The sequence below is a fragment of the Cetorhinus maximus genome, chromosome 4 (assembly GCF_964194155.1).
Source record: "Cetorhinus maximus chromosome 4, sCetMax3.hap1.1, whole genome shotgun sequence".
In the NCBI taxonomy this organism is placed as follows: Eukaryota; Metazoa; Chordata; class Chondrichthyes; order Lamniformes; family Cetorhinidae; genus Cetorhinus; species Cetorhinus maximus.
The window spans coordinates 474,787-487,046 of record NC_135882.1 but is presented as its reverse complement, the minus strand read 5'-3'; the positions used below and the strand labels follow the sequence as shown (position 1 = coordinate 487,046).

Below are 12,260 nucleotides of genomic sequence, written 5' to 3'. Positions count from 1 at the left end.
GTATCCTTATTGCCACTATCCCTTTAATACCCTGGGCTGTATTTCTGCTAGCAAGTTTATTATGTTACTTTATCAAATGCCCTTTGAAATTCAATATACACAATATTAACTGTGCTATCCTCACCAGCCCTCTCTGTTACATAATCAAAGAACTCGATGTTAGTCAAAAATAATTGGCCTTTAACATACCTATTTCATTTCATTTAATATACTAACCCATATTTTCCAAATGCCAATTGATTTTGTCTTGGACTATTGTTTCTAAATGTTTCGCCACTGATGTTTGGCTGACTGGCCTGTAGCTGCCAGGTTTTATCCCTCTCCCCTTTTTAAAATAGGAATGTTAAATTGACAATCCACCAGCCCTCGGCACCATCTTTACATCTGATTAAAAGATTGTGACCAAAGCCTGCAAAATTTCTGTCCTTACTTCCCTCAGTAATCGAGAATATGCCTCATCTGGACTGGGTGACTTTTTCACTTTTAGGTTTGGCAACCATTTAAGTGTTCTTCTTTACCTATTTTTATTTTAACCAGTATAAATACTATTTCCTCCTTTACTGCTACATTGACAGCATCCTCTCCTTTAGTGAAGACAGATGCAAAGTATTCATTTAATATCTCAGTCATTCCCTCTTCCTTCACACAAAATCTACATTTTGTTCCCTAATCAGCTCCAACCTTTCTTTGCCCACCTTTTATTGTCTGTATAGGAACAAAGAGACAAGGCTAGGCTATTTCACCTCTCAAGCCTGTTCTACCATTCAACAAGATCATGGCTGATATGCAACCTCAATCCATATACCTGCTCATATCGCTTAATACCTATTGCTTACAAAAATCTATCAAACTCAGTTTTAAAATGAACAATTTATCTAGTGTGAATTGATGTTTGCGAAAATGAGTTGCAAATCTCTCGTACCTCTTGTATAAATAAATGGTTCATAATTTCACTCCTGAGTGGTCTGGCTCTAATTTTTAGACTATGCCACCTAGTCCTAGACTCCCCAACTAGTGGAAATAGGGTAGATTGTGAGAAACTATCTGTTTCCCATAATACCTTGACTATTTATAAAAGCAAAATATTGTGGATGCTGTAAATCTGAAATAAAAACAGAAAATGCTGGAAACGCTCACAGGTCTGGCAGCATTTGTTAACCTTTCAGGTCATTGTTGTTTTATCACTTTATTGTTTGCGTTTATGAACAACTTCTGGGTTCCCTCTTATTTAGCTGCTGATTTATTCTCATTCTTGAGGTGTTTAAAATAACCAAGGATACAGAGAAACTATTTCTTCTGGGGAAATGCCATCAGATTGACAGATCAATAGACTTTAATTGGTATAAAGGAATATGGAGAAATGGCAGGTAAATTGACTTGTGGCCATGACTGAATTACTGTAAATATTTTGAAAACTAATGTCTCAATATTTCTTTTTAAGGGTATATGTTATTTCTTCAGCATCACTCACCAACTTGTTTGGTTATTGCCGCTTGCATAAAATCTTCCATTTCATCTTCCACATCATATAGCTGAATTGTTTCGATCTGGTTAAAAATAGAAGGTATTTAACCCCATAACAAAATTCAAGAAGCAATGACCATGCTATATCTTGTCAGTCTCCTGGGTTGGGTTGGATGCATCTGGTAACATGAAAACTTCATGATGTGGAAATGCTCACTTCTATGGTAGGGGAGTGTCCAGGGAGGGGGGGGAAGAGTGTCTTAGAGGGTGGGGTTAGTGGTGTCAATGGTGGTCCCTGGGGGTGGGGAGAACTCAGGGTACTGGTGGTAGGAGGGAACAGTCACAGTCAGAGGGGGAACTGGGGTGCGGTAGGGTGGTGGGTTCAGGGTGAGAAGGTCTCATCGGGTTGGTCATGGAGGGTGACAAGGCAGGTCAGGGTGGGCATGGATAGGGAAACGGGTGTCAGCTCTGAGGGGAGGAATGTCATGTGGGGTGGATCATTATGGGGTCCAGGGTAATGGGAGGTTCAAGGGTTTCAGAAGGGAGAGGGATGGTGATATTCGTTGGGTCTATGGTGATGGGGGGAAGAAGGTGGGTAGAAAGTGGTGGAACATGTCTAAAAAGGAATGTGCACCATTTTCTCAAGGCTTTTCTTGACCACACAGTTGCTCTCTACATATGAATCCTCAAAATGGGAGGAGGGTATTTTCGGGTGTGTGGAGTTCAAGGTCAGCGCAAGTGGCCAACCAAAGGGACACCCTGATAATTGAGGCAACTGGATGTCAAAGAAGTTCACTTGTTCTCCTCTCTATGGTGAAGGCCGCATTGCAACGGATTTGTTCCCGACTCATGGATCTCAAACATCGAGATCCCAGCAAGGTGTGGAGCTGCCGTTCATTGTATCATTTGCCATCGGCTGCAGTCAGAGGCAGGGTGAAGGGAGGGAGGAAGGTAGAATGCCTAGTGAAGGGAAGCCAAATCGCGACTCCAAGCCTCCATCCTACCGGGTGAATGGTCATGGCTGATAAGGGATCATGCGGTTAATCTTCAAATCTGCCAAGGCAATGGTATCTCTATAGAGTTTCAAGGGTGATGGAGACAAATGGAAAATTGTTGGCGTGAGGCTTCCTGCACATAGCTGTCATCACCCTGGTCAAAGAACAAAGTCTCCATACACATTCATGTATGAGCAAGAGGAATACCGAATTCTGGCCCTCTAGGATGTCCTATAACTGGAAGTGTTGGGGTGCCCATGTCTAGACGGGCCAGGTAAAGGGCTTAGCACTTGCCTGCTGGCTTTGAGATGGAGGGAAACCTGTAAAGAATATGCATACTAAATTCATCAATTCAACTCATTCACACAGCCACTGAGGCATCAATGATGCAGGCTGCAGGCAACCCTGCCTTCTTAATGGCTCTCATCCAGATGAGGAGATGGAGGGCCCATTGCAGCTTGGCACGGGACCAAGAGGAGCAAGGGCCTGAGCAACAAGAGGTAGCGGGGCCTCTATATGGTCAAGAGGCTGGTGAATGTGGACCGCTGCAACAGCAAGCATTGTCCTACCATGGGTGTAATGCCGGCAGTGCTCTTATCTAGAGATCAGCAAAAATCAATGCTGGAGGTGCCCTCTTACGTTCCGGGATGTGTTTGCTCAAATCTGCGAGATTCCCCAGTAGAGTCCTCTTACTCATCAGTAAGAGGCACACGATCAGCGAAGGGAGACTTTGTCCTGAGTGAGACAGAAACCAGGTGAGTATATTTGGGAATTTGGTTCAAGTGGGAGTTCGGTGCATAAGGGGAAAGAGGTGCTGTAGGTAAGGTTTACTGCAAGAGGCTTGCAATAGAGTGCTAGGAATGGGTAACTCAGGGAGTTGGGGAGAAAGGGAAAGAGGTGCTCTTTTGCTTTCTAACTTTCTCAGCTTTCAGGAAGTGGTCGTACCCTGCTACAGGGGAAGAAGCTAGTTATTTGGTGAGTATCTGGTAAGTGACTAGGGTTTATTCTATTTCTAAGGTTCAAAATAGTCTAGCAACTGCTGGTAAGGTTAATAAAATATATAAAAAGTAAAATATATAATTGAATAAAATAATTAAATAGTTAATTAGAACACATTAAGGATGTCAGGACAGGTGGTGTGTCATAGCTGCAGCATGCGGGAGCTCCTGGATGCCAGTGTGATCCCAGCCAAACACGGCTGCAATATGTATTTGAAGTTTGAGCAGCTTCAGCTCAGAGTTTATGAGCTTCAGGCTGAACTATGGACATGGCAATGCATCGGGGAAGGGGAAAGTTACATGGATTCTTTGTACCAGGAGGCAGTCACACCACTTAAGTCAGGGTCTTCTGATTTGGTCAGTGGTCAGGGACAGGGAAGTGTGACTGCGAGTGGGGCAGGTAAGGGGGATCAGAGGGCAGGAGTGTGAGCCTCTGCAATTGTCCAACAGGTTTGAGGTTTCTTCAGCTTGTTTGGATGAGAGTCGGGGCTGCTGGGTGGATGAGCTAACTGGCCGTGGCACAGGAAGCCATTCAAGTGGGGGGAGCAAAAAGGAATATAATGATAGTAGAGAATAGTACAGTCAGAGGGATTGACACTGTTACCTGCAGCAAAGAGCATGAGTTCAAGCGGCTGTGTTGCCTGCCAGGGCGTGGGACATATGTTTGGGGCTAGAGAGGAACTTGCAGTGGGAGGGGGAGGACCCATGGTTCATGTAGGTACCAATGACAGGAAAAACAAAGAAGGGGGCTCGGCATAGTCAGTATGAGGACCTAGGCACCAAATTAAAAAACAGAACCTCAAAGGTCATAATCTCTGGATTATTACCTGAGCCACGTGCAGATTGGCACAGGAAAATCAGATTAGGGAGATGAGCGTGTGGCTCAAAGGCTGGTGTAGGTGAAGTGGGTTCCGGTTCATGGGGCACTGGCACCAGTACTGTGGAAAGTGGGATCTGTATCATTGGGATGGTCTACATCCGAACTGTGCTGGGACCAGCGTTCTTCCGAGCAGTATAACTAGGGAAGTAAAGAGGGTTCTAAACTAAATAGTGGGGGCAAGGGATCAAATTTGGGAGGATGTGGTAAATCAAAGAGCAGAAGCAAGGCAAAAAAGAAAGGTATTATTATGGGGAATGAAAAACAGATTATGACAGAAAGGGAGAGAGAGTACAAATCTAACAGTAAATCAACAGTTAAAACTAGAGGCTATAAAAAGAATAAACAGATAAAACTAAAATCTCTGTATCTGAATGCACGTAGCATTTGAAACAACACAGATGAACTGAGAGCGCACATGGAAATAAATAATCACGTAAATACCTGTTCAAATCATCTGCCATCTCATTTTCCATTATCAATTCTCCAGACTCACTTTCCATAGGACCAATGCTCAGTTTGTTTTAACTCTTTTCTTTATTAAATATTAATAAAACTTTTGCCATCTGTTTTTATATTTCTGGCTAGCTTTCTCTCATACTCTAATTTTCCCCTCCTTATTAGTCTTTTAGTCATCCTTTGCTGTTCCTTATCTTCTGTCCAATCTTCTGGCCTTCCACCTATCTTTGCACAATTATATGCTTTATCTTTAAGTTTGATACTGTCTGTAACCATTCTAGTTAAACGTGGATGGTGTGCCCGTCCCTCGGACTTTTTCTTACCCGTTGGAATGTATCTATTCTGTGCATTCTGAAATATCCCCTTAAATATCTGCCACTGCATCTCTATTGACCTATCCTTTAACCTAATTTGCCAATTCACTTTCGCCAGCTCAGCTTTCATGCCCTCATAATTGCCCTTAATTATGTTCAGAAACTTAGGGCAAAATTTTTACCTTGGCGGGTGGGCGCATGCCCAACCCGCTTGAGCGTAAAATGACGCGCGTTTACATTGGGCGAGTGTCCCGACATCAACACAGTATTTCAGTTGGCAGGCGCGCGCCAGAGTTGGCAGCACACCCGCTGACAATTAGAAGGCCTATTAAGACATTTAACAAGGTAATTAAAAGAAATTTTAAGGCCAAGTGGCTTTTTGCACTTTTTAGAAAACCTCATCCGAGCAGGATGAGGTTCCCTAAAGCAAATAAAAATAAAATAAAAATTTTAATTAATAACATGTCCCTGCTCATATGACAGAGTCACATGACAGGACACGTTTTATAACATTTTTCATTTCTTTATTATTTTTTAAAAACTCTTCATCTTTTCAAACGCGCATGCACAATGTTCACACTTGCCCCACTCGACCTCCTACCCCCGCCAGCACAGACAGTGCTGAGCCTTAACTGACCTGCCAGCATGAAATCTCCTTCCGGCCTCGATCACAGTCGGCGGTTGGCTTTCCAACCGCCCCCGCTGAGCCGGCCTGACAAGCGCAAAATTCCACTCTTAGTCTCAGGCCCACTCCTCTCTCTCCCTCAAACTGAATGTAAAATTCAATCATATTATGGTTGCTACTACCTAGGGGAGCCTTCACTATGAGATCATTAGTTACTCCGATCTCATTGCACAATACCAGGTCTAGTATAGCTTGCTCTCAGGTTGGCTCCAGAACATGCTGTTCCAAGAAACTATCCCAAAAACATTCAATGTACTCCTCACCTAGGCTATCTTTGCCCATCTGACTTTTCCAGGCAATACGTAAATTAAAATCTCCCATGATTATTGCCGTGCCTTTCTGACAAGCTCCAACTATTTCTTCCTTTATGCTCAACCCTACCATGTAGTTTCTGCTAGGGGGCCTGTACACAACTTCCACAAGTGACTTCTTGCCTTTACCATTTCTCATCTCTACCCAAATTGTTTCCACATCCTGGCTTCCTGAACTTAGGTCATCCCTCTCTATTGTGTTAATACCATCATTAACTAACAGAGCCATCCCTCCACCTTTTCCTCACTTCCTGTCCTTCCTAAATATCCTGTACCCTTCAATATTCAGGTCTCAATCCATGACCTCCTGCAGCCATGTCTCCGTAATGGCGATCAAATCGTAATTATTTAGCTGCGGGCTGACAAGAGCCCGGGTCCTGATGGATTTCACCTTCGGATCGTAAGGGAAGTGGCTAGTGAGATAGTTGATGCATTGGTTTTAAGTTTCCAAAACTCTCTAGATTCGGGAAGGTGCCATTAGATTGGAAGATAGCAAATGTAACTCCATTATTCAAAAAGGGAGGGAGACAGGAAGTGGGAAATGACAGGCCAGTTAGCTTAACATCTTTCATAGGGAAAATGTTAGAAATTATTATTAAAGAAGTTATAGCAGGGTACTTGGATAAGCTCAAGGTAATCAGGCAGAGTCAACATGGTTTTGTGAAAGGGAAATCATGTTTAACCAACTTATTGGAGTTCTTTGAGGAAGTAACATGTGCTGTGCATAAAGGGGAACCAGTGGATGTACTGTACTTAAATTTCTAGAAGGCATTTGATAAAGTCTCACTTTGGAGGTTATTGCGGAAAATAAAAGCTCATGGTATAGGGGGTAATATATTGGCATGGATAGAAGATTGGCTGGTTAACAGGAAGCAGAGGGTAGGATAAATGGGTCTTTTTCAGGTTGGCAAGATGTAACGAGTGATGTACCACAGGGATCAGTGCTGGGACCTCAACTGTTTACAATTTATATAAATGACTTGGATGAGGGGATTGAAGGGATGGTTACCAAATTTGCTGATGACACAAAGATAGGTAGGAAAGTAAGCTGTGAAGTGGATATCAGGAGGCCACAAACCGATATAGATAGATATAGATAGGCGAGCGAAGATCTGGCAGATGGAGTATAATGTGGGAAAATGTGAAATTTTCCATTTCGGCAGGAATAGAATCACACAGTGCAGAAGAGGACCTTCGGCCCATCGAGTCTGCACCAACACGTAAGAAACACCTGACCTACCTACCTAATCCCATTTACTAGCACTTGGCCCATAGCCTTGAATGTTATGACGTGCCAAGTGCTCATCCAGGTACTTTTTCAAGGATGTGAGGCAACCCGCCTCCACCACCCTCCCAGGCAGCGCATTCCAGGCCGTCACCACCCTCTGAGTATAAAAGTTTTTCCTCACATCCCCACTAAACCTCCTGCCCCTCACCTTGAACTTATGTTCACTCGTGACTGACCCTTCAACTAAGGGGAACAGCCGCTCCCTATCCACCCTGTCCATGCCCCTCATAATCTTGTACATCTCAATCAGGTCGCCCCTCAGTCTTCTCTGCTCCAACGAAAACAACCCAAGTCTCTCCAACCTCTCTTCATAACTTAAATGTTTCATCCCAGGCAACATCCTGGTCAATCTCCTCTGCACCCCCTCCAGTGCAAGTACATCCTTCCTATAATGTGGCGACCAAAACTGCACACAGTACTCCAGCTGTGGCCTCACCAAGGTTCTACACAACTCCAACATGACCTCCCTACTTTTGTAATCTATGCCTCGATTGATAAAGGCAAGTGTCCCATATGCCTTTTTCACCACCCCACTAACATGCCCCTCCACCTTCAGAGATCTATGGACACACATGCCAAGGTCCCTTTGTTCTTCAGAACTTCCTAGTGTCATGCCGTTCATTGAATACTTTCTTGTCAAATTACTCCTTCCAAAGTGTATCACCTCACACTTTTCAGGGTTAAATTCCATCTGCCACTTACCTGCCCATTTGACCATCCCGTCTATATCTTCCTGTAGCCCAAGACACTCAACCTCACTGTTAACCACCCGGCCAATCTTTGTGTCATCCGCAAACATACTAATCCTACCCCCACATAGTCATCTACGTCACTTATATAAATGACAAATAATAGGGGACCCAGCACAGATCCCTGTGGTACGCCACTGGACACTGGCTTCCAGTCATTAAAGTATCCTTCTGTCATCACCCTCTGCCTCCTATAACTAAGTCAATTTTGAATCCACCTTATCAAATTACCCTGTATCCCATGTGCATTTGCCTTCTTTATAATTCTCCCAAGTGGGACCTTGTCAAAGGCTTTGTTGAAATCCATATAAACTACATCAACTGCACTACCCTCAACTACACACCTAGTCACCTCCTCAAAAAATTCAATCAAATTTGTTGGGCATGACCTCCCTCTGACAAAGCCATGCTGACTATCCCTGATCATACCATGCCTCTCCAAGTGGAGATAGATTCTCTCCTTCAGAATTTTCTCCAATAGTTGCCCTACCACTGACGTGAGACTCACTGGCCTGTAGTTCCCTGGCTTATATCCAGAGCCCTTCTTAAATAGTGGAACCACATTAGCTGTTCTCCAGTCCTCTGGAGTCCTCTGGCACCCCCCCATAGCCAGAGAGGAATTAAAAATTTGGGTCAGAGCCCCTGCGATCTCCTCCCTTGCCTCCCTCAGCAGTCTGGGACACAAATCATCCGGGCCTGGAGATTTATCCACTTTTAAGCCTGCCAACACCTCCAATACCTTGTCACTCCCCATATCAATTTGCTCAAGAACCTCGCAGTCTCTCTCCCCGAGTTCAATACCTTCATCCTCATTCTCTTGGGTGAAGATGGAAGAGAAGCATATTATCTAAGCAGTGAGAGATTGCAGTGCTCTGAGGTGCAGAGGGATCTGGGTATGCTAGTTCATGAATCACAAAAGGCTAGTATGCAAGTACAGCTAGTAATTAGGAAAGCTAATAGAATGCTATCATTTATTGTGAAGGGAATTAAATATAATGGATGACCTAGCATGATTAACCAGGATAGGAGTAACACTTTCTAAAATAGGATTTCTGATTCAAAGTTACCCCAGACCTATTCTGCTTAATTTCTAGACCAATCTATTTAAAAGCCTTGAAGCCTGACTTCCAGTCTTAAATTCCACTTTAACCTTACGAGTAATACATTTCTCAAATTCCACAGTACCATCCCATAAGAAGTCATTGATAGCACCTTCCAAACCCGCGACCTCTACAACCTAGGACAGGGCAGCCAATGCATAGGAACACCACCAGCTGCAAACCATACACCATACATCTTGGAAATATATTGCTATTCCTTCACTGTCACTGGGTCAAAATCCTGGTACTCCCTTCCTAACAGCACTGTGGGTGTACCTACATCACATGGACTGCAGCGGTTCAGGGGCCATTTCCTCAAGGGCAATAAATGCTGATTTAGCCAGATATCCAGGTCCCATGAAAGAATTTTTAAAAAATCAACATGCATCATGAAGATGCCTGAAAGCTTACCTTTTTAATACTAATAAAATATTGCAGGATTTTTTTTAGTTGATGCTGAAAATCTGAGATCTGAATCTTGTTTCTCATGTCTTTGCTTTTGGAACAGCGGTTTAGTATTCTGTCATTTGCACCCATTCTGGATAAATCTTTTGCTTCTTTACTAAAACCATTACCACTCCCTTTCCCTTTTGTACCATGAAATTTTTGGTCAGTTAATCCCTTTTGCCCTCCAACCTTTCACAGACCTTCCTTTTGTTCTTCCTCCCCCTTTTCAATCCTAATTTAAACCCGATTACATTTCCATCTTCATTTTAGACTTTGTATCCATGTTGCTACTGCCCTTTTACTCCTTGAGCTATAACTTTGCTCAAGTCTGTGCAGGATTCTATTGAGTGCCTTTTAGAAGTCCATGTACACCACATCAACAGCATTGCCTACATTAACCCTCTCTGTTACCTATTCAAAAAAATAACAAGTTGGTTAAACATGACCTTCCCTTATGAAATACGTGCTGGCTTTCCTTAATTAACCTGTATTTGTCTGTGTGGCTGTTAATTTTGTCCCGAATTATTGTTTCTATAATTTTCCCCACCTCTGAAGTTAAACTTACAATAGTACTGAAGACTTGTGCTCCAGAACTTGCCCCGCCCCAAACCAAGCTGTTCCAGTACAGCTACAACACTGGCATTTACCCAGCAATGTGGAATATTGCCCAGGTATGTCCTGTACACAAAAAGCAAGACAAATCTAACCCGACCAATTACAGCCCCATTAGTCTACTCCCGATCATCAGTAAAGTGATGGAAGGAATCATCAACAGTGCTATCAAGCAGCACTTGCTTAGCAATAACCTGCTCACTGATGCTCAGTTTGGGTTCCGCCAGGGCCACTCGTTTCCTGACCTTATTAAAGCCTTGGTCAAACATGGACAAAAGAGCTGAACTCCAGAGGTGAGGTGAGAATGACTGCCCTTGACATTAAGGTAACATTTAACCAGGTGTGGCATCAAGGAGCCCTAGCAAAACTTGGGTAAATGGGAATCAGGGGTGAAACTCTCTGCTGGTTGGAGCCATACCTCACACAAAAGGTTGTGGCTGTTGGAGGTCAATCATCTCAGTTCTAGGGCATCACTGCAGATTTCATCAGGGTAGTGTCCTACGCCCAACCATCCTCAGCTGCTTCATCTGCGAACTTCCTTCCATCTTAAAGGTCAGAAGTAGGGATGATTACTGATGATTGCACAATGTTCCGCATCATTCATGACTCCTCAGATACTGAAGCAGTCCCTGTCCTAATACAGAAAGACCCGGACAATATCCAGGCTTGGACTGACAAATGGCAAGTTACATTCGTACCACACAAGTGCCAGGCAATGACCATCTCTAACAAGACAGAATCTAATCATCACCTCATGACATTCAATGGCATTAGCACCGCTGAATTCCCCACTATCAACATCCTGGAGGTTACCATTGACCAGAAACTGAACTGGACTAGCCAAATAAATGCCATGGCTACAAGAGCAGGTCAGAGGCTATGAATCCTGCAATAAGCAACTCACCTCCTGAATCCCCAAAGCTTTTCTACCATCTACAAGGCACAATTCAGGAGTGTGATCGTAAACTCTCCACTTGCCTGGATGAGTGCAGCTCCAACAATATTCAAGAAACTCAACACCATCCAGGACAAAGCAGCCCGTTTAACTGGCACCCCATCCACAAACATTCACTCACTCCACCACTGATGCACAGTGGCAGCACTGCGTACCATCTACAAGATGCACTGCAGGAACTCACCAAGTCAGCACCTACCAAACCCACAACCGCTACCATCTAGAAGGACAAGGGCAGCAGATGCATGGTAACACCACTACCTGAAGTCGCACTTCAAGGCACACACTATCCCTGACTTGGAAACATATCACCGTTCCTTCACTGTCACTAGGTCAAAATCCTGGACCTCCCTCCCAAACATTACTGTGGGTGTACCTAAACCACATGGACTGCAGCTCACCATCACCTTCTCAAGGGCAATTAGGTTTAGGCAATAAATACTGGCCTAGCCAGTGATGCCCACATCCCATGAATGAATCAAAAGGTGAGGGGGAAGAGTCGGCTGGTGGAAGTTAGGTGGTGGGGACTAGTCAGTTTGGGTCAGGGAGTGATGGGAGCTATTCAGGTCAGTGTCGGGGTGGGTATCAGGGCATCGGCAGGGAGTCAGAGGGGTTGATTGGGGAGCCGGAGTCAGGGTGGTGCAGGCTGGGGGGGTCAATGTGAGTGATTGGGGGGTCCGTTCTGTAGTTACCCAGATGTTAGGCTAGTTTTTAATCTATCAAGCATTTCCTGGGTAACTATTCAGGTAAGTTGGAATTGTCCAAAGTCTCCGACTCTTAACTCGGAGTTGGAGACTTTTTCAAAGGGTTCAAGGGAGCAGGGTAATTACCTATTGGAAGCTCAACTTCCCGGGCAATTCCCACAGACTCCTTGTGTTGGGACTTCAGAGGGGTCCCATGGCACATCTTCCAGGGTATGTCCAGTCTCTGACCATCTGGAGGTCAGAAGATCTGGACCTGGTGCATTCAAAATTCTAAGGGAGGAATTTTTGGGTACCAGGTGGCC

The 12,260-nt window shown here is 44.2% G+C and overlaps 1 protein-coding gene across 1 annotated transcript in view; it reads right to left on the bottom strand.

Annotated features, from left to right (window-relative positions):
- The window catches only part of LOC144679287 (thioredoxin domain-containing protein 6-like), an 83,751-nt gene that overhangs the window by 17,453 nt on the left and 54,038 nt on the right, over positions 1-12,260 (bottom strand). Inside the window, exon 5 of the mRNA XM_078539668.1 lies at positions 1,472-1,547. Within this exon, the coding sequence (XP_078395794.1) occupies positions 1,472-1,547 (76 nt within the window). The remainder of the gene's footprint in view (positions 1-1,471; positions 1,548-12,260) is intronic.